The 18893-nt window shown below is 41.4% G+C and overlaps 1 protein-coding gene across 1 annotated transcript in view; it reads left to right on the top strand.

Annotated features, from left to right (window-relative positions):
* LOC310702445 (craniofacial development protein 2-like) overlaps positions 1 to 17294 on the top strand; it is a gene marked incomplete at its 3' end in the record, with an annotated part of 228143 nt that extends 210849 nt beyond the window's left edge. The window contains exons 2-3 of the mRNA XM_083493929.1: positions 14216 to 15542; positions 17236 to 17294. Coding sequence (XP_083350055.1) covers positions 14648 to 15542; positions 17236 to 17294 — 954 coding nt within the window. The 5' untranslated portion in view covers positions 14216 to 14647. The remainder of the gene's footprint in view (positions 1 to 14215; positions 15543 to 17235) is intronic.
* Positions 17295 to 18893: the final 1599 nt, after the last annotated feature.

Genomic DNA, 18893 nt, shown 5'->3' with positions numbered 1-18893 from the left:
CATCATCTGTGCGGATTTTTTTAAAAAAAACAAACACCTTGGCCTGACAATATCTCCTTTCCATTTGATAGCGGGAAACTGTAAAGCTAACTTCCATTTTGTGACTTAGCTTTACATTTTCTGGGTTAAACTTGCTTTGCAGTTTAGTTTTGTTTCTTTTACGAACACATTCCTTCCTTTGACATTCTCATTCAGGTTTCCAGTTTTCACTGACTGAGCTGATGATGTGTACCAATTGGAGGCGTATCTATTGATGGTGAAAAATCACTTCTTGTTCCTTAGATGAAAATCTTTGGTTCCCACCCCCTGCCCATCCCCAGCTTCTTCACCAGACGCGCTCCAGATGAGTCTCTTGTCTGATTGCCTTTGGTTACAAATTCCACACACTTTGCATAATGTAACATTCTCCTGATGTACCAGACAATGCCTTAATAGTTGCATTGATTTATCATGGACTTAGACAATGGTAGAATGGGTGGGAGACAAGGAGGGTAAATTTATTGCATGGTTTGCAAACTATTCATCCCTGACCAAAGACATTAGTGTTTAATTCATGCTCTACATTATCAGCATTGTCTAGAGTAGTATGACACAGTGTTTCAGAAACATATGTTTAAATAGTCTTTGAAACATATGCAAGATGTCTTTCAGAGTTGTCCTGTGAAAGGGTTGGGAAACCTGTGGACCTTCAGATGTTGCTAGATTGTCACTGCCACCAGCACTTGGCAGCCAGGCCAGTGGTTAGGAATTATAGGAGCTGCAGCCCAGCAATTTCCGAAGGGCTCCAGTTTCCCCACCTCCTTTCCTACAAGGGCCAAAGGGGTCAGAGAAGGGTGAGGGTTCATTGTAGCTTTATGAGCATCTCTTCCTCTGAACGATCCTACTGGTTAAGATCAATGACATGATTTGGGTGCTGATCTTTATTGATATTAACTTGACATCCAAAACAGGTACATTTCTTTGGTGGTGTCCCAGTAATGGGATACTCTTCCTAGGGAAGTCTGTCAGGCTAGCAATTTGTGGAGATTTAGAAGGCTGGAGATATACACACACAAACACACACACAATTCTGATTACTTCACTTGGCCTTTGGTGCTGTCTGATCTTATTATAGTGGTTGCGTCATGTTCCCCCCGCCCTCCTTTTAATTCTTTTACCTGCTGCTGCTGTTATTAATTAGTGGTAGATTGAGATTTGTTGTTATGGTTTCAACTATTTTTAATTGGATTACTTTGTTCTAAACTGCTTTGAGTGCCTATGGCGGAAAAGTGACTCATAAATATTTTAAGTGAATAAAGGGAAAAATTGGTTTTCCGCAATTCTTTCCTATTCAAGTAGAGGCTTCCTTAATCACTGATCAACAATATATAGGCACAGTGTAAGAATAAGGTTCTTAAATTAGATTGAACATTCTGCACAAAGTAGTGGGGTATCTTTTCTGAGGAGCCTTTTACAATGGAAATAACATTAGAGGTGAACCACCAGCTTGAACTGCATTGAACTCTAAAATTATGTGTTCCATGTCCTGTGCAGAAATTCAGCTGAACTTGTGAAGGCATAAATTGTGCAGGGAGCAAGTGTGCTGAGCCCATCCCCAATGTTCCTGTCCTCATCTACTCCACCTTCAGCTTTTTCTTATTGAGTGGGAAGGCCTGAAAGAGGCTTCTAAACACGACTGTGCATAGAAACCTCCCCATGGTCAGGAGCTTTCTGTTAGCGAGGTAGTTGATCATGGGGAATATTCAAAGTGCCTCTGTTAGATCTTTCCATTCAATGTGGGAAAGTTGCAATTGAACAGAAGGGAGCAGCATGCCTGGGGATGTTGGGGCAGAGCTGGCACATGGCTCCCCTACTCAATCACCACATGTTTAGCTGAACATCTAAAGAGGGCTTATTTCTTTATTTCATGGGGGAATGAGAGGCGCCTAAGCATGTTCCATGTTCATCTGTGCACATTTCCATGCTAGGTTTAGGCTGATTGAGTTTATACATCACGGAATAAGTCCTGAAGCAATTTACAGCCAAAGTAAATAAAATAAAGGGAAATAAATATATAAACCTTCAGCGTTTGGCCGTGTAGTTGGGGCTGTGTTGCTGACCTGCCTTTCCAATGCTTCATGTCACTGCCACTTATGAAGAGGGTGAGGGGCAAGGCAGCAGGAGCATAGTGTGGGCACCACAGCAGAGCCAATCCACTGCTCTCACTGCTTTGTTGTTGTTTAGTCATGTCTGACTCTTCGTGACCCCCTGGACTAGAGCACGCCAGGCACTTCTGTCTTCCACTGCCTCCCACAGTTTTGTCAAACTCATGCTGGTAGCTTCGAGAACACTATCCAACCATCTCGTCCTCTGTCGTCCCCTTCTCCTTGTGCCTTCAGTCTTTCCCAACATCAGGGTCTTTTCCAGGGAGTATTCTCTTCTCATGAGGTGGCCAAAGTATTGGAGCCTCAGCTTCACGGTCTGTCCTTCCAGTGAGCATTAAGGGCTGATTTCCTTAAGAATGGATAGGTTTGATCTTCTTGCAGTCCATGGGACTCTCAAGAGTCTCCTACACCCCTGCTATTTCTGCACCACACTGAGTTCCCACTGGCTTGCCCTTCCCGCCTCCCTTGGCAAGGGGCAATTACCCGTGGTGTTGGGAAGGCAGGCCAGCCACACAGCTCAACCTGCAGCACCCTGCCGGCTACTACTGGATTTTGTAATACAATGTACCATTGGCGCTGCCCAAATGCCCAACAAAACAAAATCAACGTTGATCACAAGGTTGGCACCAGGTGGGCCTCCCTGGCAACAGCCTTCCATAAATGGAAGGTTACTACAGAAAAGCATATTCTATCACATTCTTTCTCAGGAATAGAATATTTGCAAATGACCTATACTTGTTTAAATCTTCTGACTTTAAGGGTGGCTTCTTAAAGAGTGGTCTCACTGCTGTCTCTGTCAGATGGTCTGGAACCGCGCTGTCTCTGAGAGAGGCATTCATTACCTCCTCGGTTCAGCTAAAAGTCCTCTCCCTGCCAGATGTCCTTGACCATGAGGGTCAAGAACAAAAGTGGTCACGTACCTGTCCAAGAACCTAATGTAACATATGGAAGATTGTGCTGCCTGTGTAGATCCTGTGTGGTTATTTTCCAACCCCAATTATATCCTAACTTCTACTGAAGCCTGCTTTTGTGTCTTTTGACAGATTTCCCCTCTGCTACCCAAACAGAAAGTTGCTCATATGGGAATGATTTATGGTAATGTCTGAGTAAGCTTCAGAGCATGTATATTGAAAATGGGCTGTTTCCACAAGCCTTGGCACAGGCACGGCTAAGCTTCGTGATCCTGCTGTTAGTTCTTTGTCTTATCTCAAAACAAGTTTTGACACTTCAGGTCTACAACTCTCATGGGAGAAAATCTTAGAAATCTGTAAATAAGTTGTTGCCCCCATGATAACCACCACACACAAAATGTTAAACATTTCTGAATCTTCTTAGATCATTTCATTCTTGGTTCTTTCTTTCTTTCTTTTTCTTCAGAATCCTCCAGTCTCAGATCTTTGCTCATGTTACTTTTTGAATCCCATTATGGGCTTGACCTATAGCCCCTATATGGACAAGTGTTTCCATTAAGAGTCTTGTTAACATAAAGGAAATTTGAAGTTCTGCACCTGTAGCCCACCTGTTAGTAGCTAGAATTAGTAGCTTTGATTTTCAGGAGAAATATTGTTACACACACACACACACACACACACACACACACACAGCCTCCTATCTCCTCAAATGCCTACTTATTTACTTACTTAGTTGAATCATGACTGATAAAACATTATTTAAAGTATTATAGAATAGGTAATGGGAAAGAATTTCAGAAAAAGGCAGTTTTTGCTACCCATACTTTTATACTTCAGCCATAACCTCTTGGACATGCCCCCACCCCAGAAAGGTAGACCATGGGTCAATGTGATCCTTGGCCTGGGAAATATTTTCCAAATGCCATTATTGCATTTATTTCTGACATTTATTTCTGACACTGTGGCAGACAGCAACACTCATTGTTATTTGAATTCTCTCTTGCACACCAGGCTGTGAGAGTGGATCATGCACTCTTTATAACTTTCTCTTTCGGTCTCAGTTGATGAAGACTTTTACTGTTACGTCTGACATCATAGAAAATCATCTGAATTTTGCACTGTTACAAAGGAAGCATGGCTCTTCTATGATCTGCTTTTTAAAATTAACGAATTTACTATAAACTTTAATTCCAGAAATGCTTCACTGACTCACAGATGTGGGGAGTATGAACATTTTTTTTTATTCCTTAATGTGGATTATTTGGTCCTTTCAACAACAACAAAATAAATAGAAAAAGCAGAAGAATTCCCTTTTGTGCACCTCTAATGATTTTCTACATGAAATATATACATTTCAAAAATCACTACACATATATATCTAAAAATCATTACTTTTAATCCATAAGTGCCGGTGGGTATTTAAAGAAAACAAAATAAATGTAGAACAGCAGAAACACTAGGGTTTTAAAACAGCTGCAGGGCATAAGCAATAACTGCTGTTCACTAGGCACTGTGACACACGTTTAATAGCCATTTAGCTTATGAAATTCAGATTAAAAACAAACACAGTTGGGTTTTTTAATTTTAAAAAACACAACTGTCAATTATTACCAGAGGCCAGTGACTCTTTCAAAACATGGCAGGAAAGGGTCCCGGCACTGCCTGCATTCCAAACCTTTACAGAGTAGATGAAAATATCAGATGACTTTTTCACAAATTCAGCTAATGAATGCTTTTTTGGATACAGGGCTGCACACACACTGAACATTTAAAACACATGGCTTTCCCCTAAGAATCCTGGGAGCTGTAGTTTTCCCCTAACAGAGCTATAATTTCCAGCACCCTTACTCAACAAGTTACAGTTCCCAGGATTCTTTGAGAAAAGCCATGTGCTTTCACTATACAGTGGTACCTCAGGTTACATACGCTTCAGGTTACATACGCTTCAGGTTACAGAATCTGCTAACCCAGAAATATTACCTTGGGTTAAGAACTTTGCTTCAGGATGAGAACAGAAATTGTGCGGCAGCAGTGGGAGGCCCCATTAGCTAAAGTGGTACCTCAGGTTAAGAACAGTTTCAGGTTAATAGCGGACCTCCAGAACGAATTAAATTCTTAACCTGAGGTACCACTGTATGGTGTATATGCAGTCTAAGTCTACTTAGTTATGCCATGACCGTTATGTTTAACTAAGCTCTCTTTCTTTACTATCCTATATGCAAATGGAGAACTCATTTTCCAATCATTGATCCTTATGTAGCTAAAAGATCACCATCCAATCATAAGAGTGAAATATCAGCGGAGTTTACAGAAGCACACACACAAAAAAAACCACTTGGGGAAAAATCCTAATGGGGGAACACAAAGCACCCCAATAAGGATGGAGTATAATAAGTGACCACAAAATGCTGAGTGAGAAGAATGAACAAACAAGAGGAGGGCAAATGGAATGAAGCATCCTGGAAAATGCAAGGCTGGCTGGCACCCTAAATGGAAGCTCTTCACCTTGCAGCATTTTGTCTCAGGTCTTACTTATAAAATTTGTGCACCCAAGCCGTGGCATGGTGTGGTGAGGCACAGGGTTGGTTGCCCTGGGCGCAAAATTGTTAGGGGCGCAAAATTTCAACACCCGGTGCTACCTCAATACAGCTGTGGGTGTCCATCGCTGGGCTCCACTGAAACAGCTTCTTCATGCGAACCAGGAAGTGACCTCTCCAGACAACGGAATGACTCTTCTTATCTCCTGGGTGATGCATGTATACTCTGTCCATTTCCCTTCCTCCCACCCTCCTCCATGTGGCCCTGAGCTCTGGCAACCCATGTTATGCCACCGCACCAAAGCAGGAAAGACAGGAAGTGAAAACAGGAAGACATTCTCATTGGCTTACTCTCATTCTAGAGTTTCTCTACAATGGAGATTTACCAAAGACCAAGCTAATTTGTCTTCTGAAAGTGGTGTGAAGACATTATTATCCATACTGGGGGACCATGAACAGGGTATAATAGGTAGTATATTCTTGTTACCTGCCTTGGGTGCTTTTGATGGGAAGGGCTGGGCTTAAGCCCAAAGAAAGAAATAATTTGCTGTTGCTCCTGTTCTTTCTATGCACCGTGGTTTTAAGTGTGTTGACAAACATTTTATTTTAAGCCCTTTGTCAATATATGTGCACAGGAAGCCAAGATACCTTTGTGTTATCCCTCCTGAGCTTTCCAAATCACTTTCTGACTCAGGGAATTAAACTGGAGAAATCAGTCAGTCGTTTGAGAGGTTGCAGATGTTAGAAAGATAAAGGTTGTAATGCCACCTATCTATGTACCACAATGCAAAGCCCCTAGACACCCTGCTGATATTGCCACGTTATAATGACTTACTAAGATCAATAGTGAAGTATAGCTGCATCAGTCCTCTATATCAGTAAAGCAAAAGTAGGTGATCACTACATAACTGAAGCTTTATAAAAAGCAAGTTCTGTATAATAAGTTTGGCTAAACCATGGTTCTATCGTTACAACTAATTTTTTTTTGTTTTTTAAAAAACAGCATTCTGAGTTCAAAGGTATAGATCATTTTCAAAGATGTGCAATATGAATAATCTATAACAGCTTGCCCTCATACTGGGGAGAGGCAAAGAAAGCTACTGGTGGCTAAGAAGGATTAAGGTGGTGGGACCACATAGAATAATAAAATTGCATAGTTGGAAGGTACCTCAAGGATCATCTAGTCCAACCACCTGCAATACAGGAATAGCTGACTAATGTTGGTATAGCTTCCTGGTGGAACACATGCTTTTCACACAGAAGGCCCCTGAAAAAATGTTCATACTCTTAACAATATTATTTCCCATCCACCACAAACTTATTTCAGCCAAGCAGTAACCTCCAAAATCAGTTCAAAATACTGTTTTGATCAAAATTCAGAGATCCCACTGCCAAGGAATTACACCAGCTTTGTTAATATTCTTTGCTTAACTCAAAACCCCTTGGTTATTTTGCCTGAACTGGAGTCTCCAAATCTGCCTTAAAAATTTGCTGGAGGTGAAATTCAGGGGCAGTTCTATTTAACTGGCTGTAAACCACATGAAAATGTTCCTTTCATTTGTGGAAAGGGCTGTGATTGGGGGGAGTGGGTGTGCTCCTCCTGGAGGAAGAGGGGCAAAATAATTTGCACCAATTCCCCCTGTAGTCCCCTGCACCACTCCTACACTGTTCAGGATGGTTCCCCAACCATCTAGAACTATTTTTTTAATGGCATACAGGGGGCTGAAACAAGAGGCATCAATAGATGAGCATCACCTCCCCACCATCCTTCATTCCATAAAGAAGAAGAGTTTGGATTTGATATCCCGCTTTATCACTACCCAAAGGAATCTCAAAGCGGCTAACATTCTCCTTTCCCTTCCTCCCCCACAACAAACACTCTGTGAGGTGAGTGGGGCTGAGAGACTTCAGAGAAGTGTGACTAGCCCAAGGTCACCCAGCAGCTGCATGTGGAGGAGCGGAGACGCGAACCCGGTTCACCAGATTACGAGTCTATCGCTCTTAATCACTACACCACACTGGCTCTCTGGCAGAATTCCACTCATGGAGACTCTGATCTAAGCATCTCTAGATTAGCAACAAATGTTGGGCCAGTTCAATCCAATATGATACCTTCTACTCTTTATCAGGGCATGAGATCATTGTAAGATGTGCCGCAAACAGATTCTAAAAGGATAGTAATTGGAATGGGATTATTTGATGAAATGGTCTCTAGGAATTGCATTGGGTTTTGTGGGTGTATTTTTATTTTTATTTTTTTGCTGTTGTTAATCCCATATGTGTGTATTATGTAAAAATATTCCTCCCCCTGTCACCGATGTATCCTTTTAACAGGCTTCACTTGTAACAACAACAATGAAACCATATGGATGGAATAAACAAGTGCTCCTATTGAGTTCCCCGGTGGGCAATTCACATCAGCCTCTGTTTCTAAATGACATAAAATAAAATTCAGATGCTTGAAATGTATAGGCAAAGGCAGCCAAGGAAGAAAGAAGGAGGCACTGATAAAATATATAAGGAAGAGAATGCTTATAACTACTCCATGCAATGTCTGTTGCTGACACTTTATAAAACTAAGTGGGCAGGCAGCAACCTCATTCTGTTTCTTAGGCCTATAATGTTTGGAAAATAGGCTGCGTTGCAAGGCATGCTTTGTACAAAATCCATATGAATTCTGCCATGCAGTAGTGTAGAATACAGCTATCAAGCATAGCTTGATAAAAGGTTAGAATTCTGTTCTCGGCTTTCAAGTTTAAAATCACGCATACACTAGACTTCCAGGTAGAAAGTAGACCTCAGTGTTTGCTGTTAGATTGTTGGGGTTCATGGAACCTGCAGTCCAGATCTTCTGAAAGGCACCAGGCCAGGGAAAGCTTATCTAAACTATCAACACTCTGAAGGTTCTCAAATGCTTCTTTTGAGGGTAAAAAAATCACACAGAATATAAAAGGATGAATGAGGGGGCAGGCAATTCCAAGCATACATTCCGGTTGTCCACAAAGAAATTCCAGGGTATCTACCTTTTGTCTCCCAAGTCACAAGACATCTGTAATCATTAAGCGTTTGCCTCTTTTAATGAATCATCAAAGAAAAGCCATAACAAAGAAAGAAAAATATACAAAAGCGTATTAAACAGGGGGCTCTGCAGATGTAATTAGAGAGTAGGTCGTGGCCTTCATACTGAAGCATCAGGCCAAGTTACCCTTCTGGCTTTTTGAACTCAGACAGAGAACTTTGACCTCTGCTGACCAGCACAAGAGCTTAGCGTACTTATTAGAAGTAAAGAATGATTTTTGTGCATTTAATGTGAACAATATATAAAGTACAGGGACACAAATACATTCTAAGCACTGTTACGGTTAGCCTGTGTCAAGTAGTTGTCCTTTATTATGCTCCATAATAGTAATTAAGTAATAGGTTTTGGAGTTTAAACTGTTTCAGAGTTTATTACTATGCTCCAAAGCCAATTACAATCTTATGGTATTTCCTGTATAAATAGGGTAGCAGTGCTGCACATACATTAAATATATAATTGCTTTACGTTTTGTAACGTACAAATATTTTATTACAGCAGCTAATATCCTCCTCCTATTCTTGCTATTACCATTTAGAAATTATTTAGTGCCAGCATTGCACAAGAGGCTCTTAAGTGGTGCAGTTCCTCTTCAGGGAGTTTTCAAGCTGCAGGAGATTGACAATACAAAATAGCCAGTTTCCTTTACAGTACAAATCAGCCAGATAACTTCTATTCTATTTCATAACTGCAGAGCAGGTTAGCACATTCCCAGGATCAGGATAACTATTATAAACATTTCCTTATAATTTATTGTTACCAATACCACCATACAAATGGGGTGTCCTCAAAATTGAAGAGGTCCTTCAAAAACCAGCAGAGGTTCTTCTTAAGACATCAGGTATTAATTGTTGATGGTGTCATTTGAGATATTAGAATATTCACCCACTGAGCAGAACCCAGATTTGTGAGCTTTATTTGAGTAGCCACTCAGAGGCAGAACTCTCAAAAAAGCCCCCCACCCCATATAGCTTAGAGGTTTGGGTGAAGGTAAGCTACGTGGGTGGCACTATGGTTAAACCACAGAGCCTAGGACTTGCTGATCAGAAGGTCGACAGTTCGAATCCCTGCGACGGGGTGAGCTCCTGTTGCTCGGTCCCTGCTCCTGCCAACCTAGCAGTTCGAAAGCACGTCAAAGTGCAAGTAGATAAATAGGTACCGCTCCGGCAGGAAGGTAAACAGCATTTCCGTGTGATGCTCTGGTTCACCAGAAGCGGCTTAGTCAAGCTGGCCACATGAGACAGAAGCTGTACGCCGGCTCCCTCGGTCAATAAAGCGAGATGAGCGCCGCAACCCCAGAGTCGGTCACGACTGGACCTAATGGTCAGTGGTCCCTTTACCTTTACCTTTAAGCTACTTGGGTGGGAGGGGTTTGAAGGCATAATTCACCTTCTCCTATGGATGTAAGAGTATGTCAATTTCAGTTTTTCCCCTTTCTTGTTTTTCCAGCCTTAAGTTCAGTTTTCCACATAAGCTTGTGATTTTTTATAAATTGCTCATGAAAATCATAATGTGAATATCTCCTAATGCACACATTTTTCTATGAACTTTTGCCTGATATAACATTTTCGCAAGCTAATTTCCCCTAACATTGTGCATTTTTGCAAGTTATTTTCACTCATATATGCACTTAAATGCACACTTTACCCTACATATTACTTTTCTGGAGAACGGCATTACAAAATAATAATAATAATAATAATAATAATAATAATAATAATAATAATAATAATAATAATTTATACCCCAGCCACTCTGGGCGGCTTCCAAAAAAATATTAAAATACTGTAATACATCAAAAGTCTGAGAAATGCAGATTTTGAAGGATGGCTGTGCTTCATGTATTGCTTTGGATAGTGTGATTCAGGTAGGTTTGCCTTCAAACGTGAACTGAATCAAATTTCTGCCTGATCCCTACCTTCTGCCAAGGACGTTCTTATTTCAGCTGCTGCTTTTTGATTCTCTGCCACTGGAGCTACCAGTCAGGACAGGACGAGCAGGATGAAACAGAGGCTGCCTTCCTGCCAGGTCCTTCTTCCTCCACAGCAGCATCTGTCACCTGCAAGTGGGAAATTCCAGCACTTGCCAACAGCTCAATCAAATATTGACACAGCAGCTCTCTCTACTCTACCATATCCCTTTCTCCCTAGCAGTTACCCAAGACTCCTGTCTCTAATCTTTTCCTGCAGCTGCCCACATATGCCTAAAATGTGGCCTGCGTTGACCTCTGTTAGACATGGCTCTTTTTCCGAAATGCTAAAGCCTATCAAGAAGCTTTCATATGGATCATTGTTAAAATTGAGAGAATGGTGAACTCTGCCAAAAATATAACCCCGAGAAATACCCAGGTTACACTAATAAGAAGCAGGAGGCAAAAGATTTGCTAAGAAAGAGAACATACAGTGTATTCTGTCTAACTTCAGATCCTTACAATATTCTGGAGGGGGGGGGAGCAAGATCTGCAACCCAAATGTATGAATGTGCTTACTCAGAAAAAAAGTCAATTTAAAAAATGCACCAGCAGTAAAGCAATGCAAGTATAAAAACAGGAGGGTGAAGGTGGTAAGCTAGCAGCAGTAAAATGTCTTCACAAATTAAGGGTGGAAAAGAATTAAATAGCTTTTGCCTCTTCCCCAAAGACAACAAAGCATTCACAGGCGAAATTCACCAAGGAGGGGCAGTTCTTTAATTCGGATTCTTCCTTTTATATCTCCCTTTCTCTCAAAATCCTCATCCATGCAACTCACTGAGCCACATCTGCTTAATCTCAACAAGAGCTGTTGCTTCATAATAGGGTAATTTACACAGGGGTTATGTTCCAGGGATCACACCGAAAGCCAAAATTGTGTATAGTCAAAACACATCAGGTGCAATGGTGGGTGTGATTGCCAAAGTCTTTTTTCATGGATGCCCGCCTCCTTTCCACTCCTCTTTTTTGCTTTTTGGCCAGGGCCGTAAAGCTGAATGCGCACAAGTTAAATGTGTGCAAGTGGTGGGTTTACTGTAGTCTCTGCCTACCAGGGGTTGGCAACCTGAGCTGCTGTGGATGTTGTCGGGATGCAACTTTCCTTAACCCTGACCTCAAGCCATGCTGGTTGGGGCTGATGACTTGGAGTTCAGAACATTGGGAGGGGCACAGGTTCCCCACTCCTGCTCCACACTGTCCAAAAGTGCATATTGTCCCCTGCAGATATTGTTCGAGTCATGGCAGTCCCCACCAGCACGGCCAATGGATAGGGATAATGGGAATTTTAGTCAGACAACATCTGGAAGGCACCACTTTGGCCTTTGAATAAAGGCAATTGTTCTAGGGATTCTAAAAGGCTTTCCTGGACAGGAGCCCCATTTCTGCACTTTGGAAATGACATCAATGGGAAATGTAAGTTCTCCACAGGAAGGAGTACTCAATCCACTTTCTTTCACTACTCACAAGACAAGCAAGAGCTGCAAATCTAGGGAAGATTTCCAAGAGATAGAAGGGCAGAACTACCATATTTTTTATAGGCATATAATGGCAAAGAGCAGGAAATGTGAGTTTAACTGAAATGCTGTTCAAGTACCAGGTCCAAATTAATACTCCTGATTCCCACTTTCCCGCCCAAGGGAACAGAAATTGAAATGCCATTGGCCAAAAAAGGAAAAAGTATTATGGCTCAACAAGAGTGATGTGCTACTGATCTGCAGAGTGCTTGCAATCAAGTTCCTTCATTATACCGCTATATAGTAAAATATAGTAGCTGGAGATTAATTTTATTTAAAAGTGACAAAGATATAAGGTTGCCAACTGGAATTTTACTGATCAGGTTCCCGAACCTTTTACAACATATAATCAATAAATAACAGCACCTGACATGCTGAAATGAGCTGGAAGGGTTCTTATTGATAAACAGCAGGTTGGGTGATTGGAGATTTAATACAAAGCTTCTTTTAGATATCTTTTTCATATCATGCTGTTTTCTAACATTGCCCAAAATGATCAGTTTGCAGTGCTGATCTCTGGGAAATCAGTACCCAGAGCAATCATTAGCAGATCATCTGTACCACGCAGTTAGTGCAGCATAAGTGGAAATTGATATATTGACAGTGTAATCCTATACAACAAAGACTAGAAATAGTGCTCTGGATACTGTTGGACTACAACTCCCATCATCTCTGATCATTAGCCATGCTGGAGGGCTGCAGGTTCCCCAGTCCAGCTACATGCCTACTGAGAAGTAAATTCCAGGTAAGTATGTACAGAATTGCAGCCAGAGCCCCTCAGAGATAAATCAACTTCATATAAAATTACTGTTGATCCCAAAGCATTAACCCCTTTCCATTGATTTCTTTCCCCCGGTTTTCGATTTCTGCGTATGGGAGTCTTTTCCACATGTGTTCTATAGTCACACTGGTTTGCAGACAGATGCTTGAATTTCTTGATTTACATGTGTTACATATAGGAAAACCAGCACAGTGATGAGGAAATGGTTCTTATAGCATCACAGCTGGTTTATTCATACTGTAACCAAAGCATTATAGAGCGCATAATTCTGTCCCTTATCCATATATGTGAATAGATATATTTCATGCAGATATCATTTTGAAAAGATACCAATCAATGACAAGGGAATATTTTTTCAGCCTAATTACACACAATCTAAGCCTTTGTTGCTGGGGAAGTGATCATTGCAATCCATTTCAATGTAAGAAGACACAGTTTGAATTGATTTTATGGAAGGAGGTGGGTTTTTATTACTAAAAACAGTTGGGCAGTGAAATCCTATATTCTAATTTAACTAATGTTTGTGCATTGGCTGGTTTGTCTACAGTGATGAGGCTGCTGATTAGTATGGGCTGTGGAATGCATTGCTATCTTACCACTGCTATCCTGGGTAGGGGGTAAAAAGAAGAAGACAAGTGAGGTTTTTTGGTCAGGTCCACCACAGCTGTGACAGCCTGGTTGGGGATAAATAGAATTCTCCAAAGTACAATACCCATTTCTGGCTACAAGCAATGGTATTATTACAGCAGTTAAGGAATACATTAGTGTATAATTGCAACAACAATAATCATTTTCAAACTTCCAGTTGTGACTTTCACAATAGCACAATTTTCAAAATTGAGAAACAGAAGCATTATTGATAAAATTTATCTCTTATTTCTATGATGCATCTCTGTGTAGTGTGAAGAACAGATGTTACTAACATAGCCTGGGGATTGTAGCTCCTCATATATTTCATATAATTTCTTTATAAAGATAGGTAACAAGTGGAAATCTGAGAAAACTTGCTATAATACTTCCATTTTCATTGGTTATAGGTAAGGATAGATGAATATGCCAATGTTTGTTTCTCTTGGTGTCTAATTTTTCCGACTGCAAATTCAGTTCTTCACATTTTTGCAACAATTTCTCATTTGAAATTGCAGCAATTTCTCATTCAGAACAAATCTTCATGAAAAGTACCAGCATTTTAGCATGAATTTCTTCTAATGTATACATATGTACAACAATTGCTCCAGGAAACAACAACACTTGGTATGATAAAAAAATGAGATGGAAGAATGCAGGGACTAAAAATATCGCCCCTTCATGGATCACTGCCTTGCCGTGGCGAAGGGGCTTGAATAACTCAGAGAAGCTATGAGCTATGCCGTGCAGGGCCACCCAAGATGGACAGGTCATAGTGGAGAGTTTTGACCAAACGTGATCCACCTGGAGCAGGAACCGGCAAGCCACTCCAGTATCCCTGCCAAGAAAACTCCATGGACAAAGGCAACAGGCATATAAAAGTTATGACGCTGGAAGATGAGCCCCTCAGGTCGGAAGGCGTACAACATGCTACTGAGGAAGAGCGGAGGACAAGTACAAGTAGATTCAGAGCTGATGAAGCGGCTGGGCCAAAGCCGAAAGGACGCTCAGTTGTGGATATGCCTGGAAGCGAAAGGAAAGTCTAATGCTGTAAAGAAAAATATTGCATAGGAACCTGGAATGTAAGAACCATGAACCTGGGTAAGTTGGATGTGGTCAAAAATGAGATGGCAAGAATAAATATTGACATCCTGGGCATCAGTGAACTAAAATGGACGGGAATAGGCGAATTCAGTTCGGATGACCATCATATCTACTACTGTGGGCAAGAAACCCGTAAAAGAAATGGAGTGGCCCTCATAGTCAACAAAAGAGTGGCGAAAGCTGTACTGGGATGCGATCTCAAAAATGATAGAATGATCTCGATACGAATCCAAAGCAGACATTTTAACATCACAGTAATCCAAGTTTATGCACCAACCACTGGTGCTGAAGAAACTGAAATTGACCAATTCTATGAAGACTTACAACACCTTACAGAAATGACACCAAAGAAGGATGTTCTTCTCATTATAGGGGATTGGAATGCTAAAGTAGGGAGTCAAGAGATAAAAGGAACAACTGGCAAGTTTGGCCTTGGAGTTCAAAATGAAGCAGGGCAAAGGCTAATAGAGTTCTGCCAAGAGAACAAGCTGGTCATCACAAACACGCTTTTCCAACAACACAAGAGACGACTCTACACATGGACATCACCAGATGGGCAGCATCGAAATCAGATTGATTATATTCTCTGCAGCCAAAGATGGAGAAGCTCTATACAGTCAGCAAAAACAAGACCTGGAGCCGACTGTGGCTCAGATCATCAGCTTCTTATAGCAAAATTCAAGCTTAAACTGAAGAAAGTAGGAAAAACCACTGGGCCGGTAAGAAACAATCTAAGTCAAATCCCTTATGAATACACAGTGGAAGTGAGGAACAGGTTTAAGGATTTAGATTTGGTGGACAGAGTGCCTGAAGAACTATGGATGGACGCTCGTAACATTATACAGGAGGCAGCAACTAAAACCATCCCAATGAAAAGGAAAGGCAAGAAAGCAAAGTGGCTCTCCAACGAGGCCTTACAAATAGCAGGGCAGAGAAGGCAAGCAAAATGCGAGGGTGATGTAGTAATGTATAGAAGTGAGAGCTGGACCATAAAGAAAACTGATCGCCGAAGAATTGATGCTTTTGAATTATGGTGCTGGAGGAGACTCTTGAGAGTCCCATGGACTGCAAGAAGATCAAACCTCTCCATTCTTAAGGAAATTAGCCCTGAGTGTTCACTGGAAGGACAGAACGTGAAGCTGAGGCTCCAGGACTTTGGCCACCTTATGAGAAGAGAAGACTCCCTGGAAAAGACCCTGATGTTGGGAAAGATTGAGGGCACAAGGAGAAGGGGACGACAGAGGACGAGATGGTTGGACAGTGTTCTCGAAGCTACAAACATGAGTCTGACCAAACTGCGGGAGGCAGTGGAAGACAGAAGTGCCTGGCGTGCTCTGGTCCATGGGGTCACGAAGAGTCGGACACGACTAAAGGACTAAACAACAACAACAACAACAACAACAACAACAACAACAACAACAAAATATCGAGAGAGAAGAAAAAGAAGAAAGTGATGAGTAATTATGGTGATACCAGCTTTTGAATTAAATCTCTGGTGAGCTTTTAATAAAGCAGTTTCAGTTGAGCAGTATGTGGCCCCATAAAGAATATAGGACACCTCCTGGTTACACTAATCCTGCCCATTGCCCAATGTTGAATTGTTCAGTTTACCAGCCTCCCCACCCCTACCCTGTTTTCTGGCCACATGAGCTTCATATTATAATATAAACCATATCCCTTACTGCAGCTTCGTACACTCATGTTGTCTGCTGTTTAATGGCTCTAATAATGTATAGCAGTCCACATATTTTCTGTTATCTGGCAGAGAGAGACTATCTGCCCCTCGATCAAATTTGCTCAGACAACAACTGTGAATGTTCACACTCAGAACAGCTTGCTGTCCCATGCTGAAATTGCAATATAGCCTAAAGATGATTCAGGTGACAGTTATGATCCTGATTCCCTGGCCCCTGTGGCCATAGCACCAGATAACTTGCTGAGCAGAAAGCTCTGACAGAAAAATTGGAAGTAGCTGAGATGTGTTGCTGTTTATTAAACATCATGTGGCAAGTGTTCTGTTCATGTGTGTTTCAGTTACAATCACAACAGAGTCTGAAGCAGCAAAGCTGTTAAGTTACTGGACTCTGTGATCGGAAAATGGGACTCGGTGATGTCCTGAGGCTTCAATCTGGCAGTGAGCTGTAGATTTAGGGGTAAAGTAAGAAACATATGGAATCATAGAATTCTGGAGTTGGGAGAGAGTTGGAAGGGTCACCTAATCCAAAAGGCTGCAATGCAGGAATCTCAACATGCACAAACACTCCCCGGTGCTGCTTAGCTTTGCTAGCAGCTTTATTGCTGCACCACTTACGTGTTTAGGAGACAATGCATGTGGAGAATGCATGACAAGGTATGTACTGCAAGTCTGGGAGACCTTTTGGGGCCAGCAGTTCAGATCTTATATCCCCACCCCTGGAGGTTGGGCAGGTGGACAGGGCCACCCACCTGTCGATTACCTGAGGTCATAGGGACATCAGGTGATGCTTCACTTTGAAGACCCAGTTGCTGGGACTTCAGAAGTCAGTGATGGGAGTTTGAAATGCTTTTTGAAAACAACCTCATACTGCTCTTTAAGCCTCCAGTGATTCTAGCCCACAGGAACTTAGTGTCTTTGGCTACATTCACCCCATTTAAAGCACTATTACACTACTTTAGCATGGCTTCCCCCAAAGAATTCTGGGAGCTGTTGTTTGTTAAGGTTGTTGAGAGATGTTAGGAGACCCCTACTCCCTATTCCTCTCACAGAGCTACAATTGCCAGAGTTTCCCTTGAAGATGGATTGATTGTTAAACCAGTCTGGAAACTGTAGCTCTGTGAGGGTAAGAAGGGTCTCCTATCAGCTCTCACAACCTTGTCTTCCTGAGCTCCCATAAGTCTTTGGGGGGAGCTTTGGCTGTTTAAAGCGATACCACAGTGCTTTAAATTTATGGTGTGAATGTAGCCTCTATGTCAGTAGTGAGGAAGACAAAATGCTCAAAATGGTTGGAAGTAAAGAAAAGAGAGGAAGGCACTTAGCAGGTCAAGATATTACTTTTTCAGCAGGAAAAAATTGAAACAACTACTTGACTTGCTTAAAGCAAGTAGGAAAGAGGAGGGAAGATTAAAGCTGTGAAGCAGAAAACAGCAGACAGGGACAAAACAGATCAGTAGCCAAGAGGAGACTGGGTTAAGAGAGAAGGTTATTAGTTGGAGGAGTACAAAAGAGAAGGCACATCACGATCAAAGTCTGAAGAAAGGAAGAAGAGGAAAATGAGGGAGGAGTAAGTCTTGGCATGATGTTTGAACTCCAGTGATGGGAAAGAGGTGCATATTGATGGTGTTTTAGAACTCAACATATTTCAATTCATTCTGCGTCTATTTGAAGTAAAAATAACTTTGAATTAGCTGGTGTAGGCACAGTCCTATCATCAATTATTTTTCTTCTCAAAGAAGGATAATGTTACATCCACTGATGCACAAAAGGAAAATTATCACTAAATGTGTGTAATACATGAAACTTCAGCACCCTTTACTTCTATAAGGCAGCTGGCTGTGCACACCATTGATAGATTAGCATTGCACAAATTTTTTTCCTTTCATGTGTAATTTATCCAACACTGCATTTATCCAACTGGGATTTATTCCTACGGGGGAAGGGGGGATATGTGTCTTATCCCAGTGGGGAGGGGAGTGATTCCCTACAGTAAATTGGCAAGAAGGGAAATGGCAAGCGTTGCAGATTGCAAACCAAAAGAGAAACATTCATTAGGTGGCCTCTGTTCAAAAAGTTCAAAACAAAAAGTTGAGAAGACTTTCTCCCTTTCATAAGCTTTGTCTTTCAATCCATAGTTCCTTTGTATGAAAGATAAAATGTCCCTCAAAAGAATCACAGAACAACCTATAACATGTTAGTCTCTGCAGTTGAATTATAAGGATATGAACTAGCAGGTCAATATAGTACTCCTATTGATTTGGGTTAATCCTGCATGTAACCATTGGCCAATAAGTTTTTTTCCATTAATGAATTTATGAGTGTATATTGCACAGCCCTTCATTCCATATCTTCCAACTTGGAAGGCATTGCTATTGTTACTACCATACATTTTTCTGAGCAAAGTGCCTTATATGGTTCATCCTCACAACATCTGTAAGATAGGATGAAAAAGAAAAAGAAGAGCAAGACCACCAAATGAGTCCATATCTAATCGGAGGATCCCAGACTAATTTGCTGATTGGAACATAACTATCCTTTGT

Source organism: Podarcis liolepis (assembly GCF_965112155.1).
Source record: "Podarcis liolepis genome assembly, chromosome: 3".
In the NCBI taxonomy this organism is placed as follows: domain Eukaryota; kingdom Metazoa; phylum Chordata; class Lepidosauria; order Squamata; family Lacertidae; genus Podarcis; species Podarcis liolepis.
This window is presented reverse-complemented; position numbering and strand designations above follow the sequence as displayed.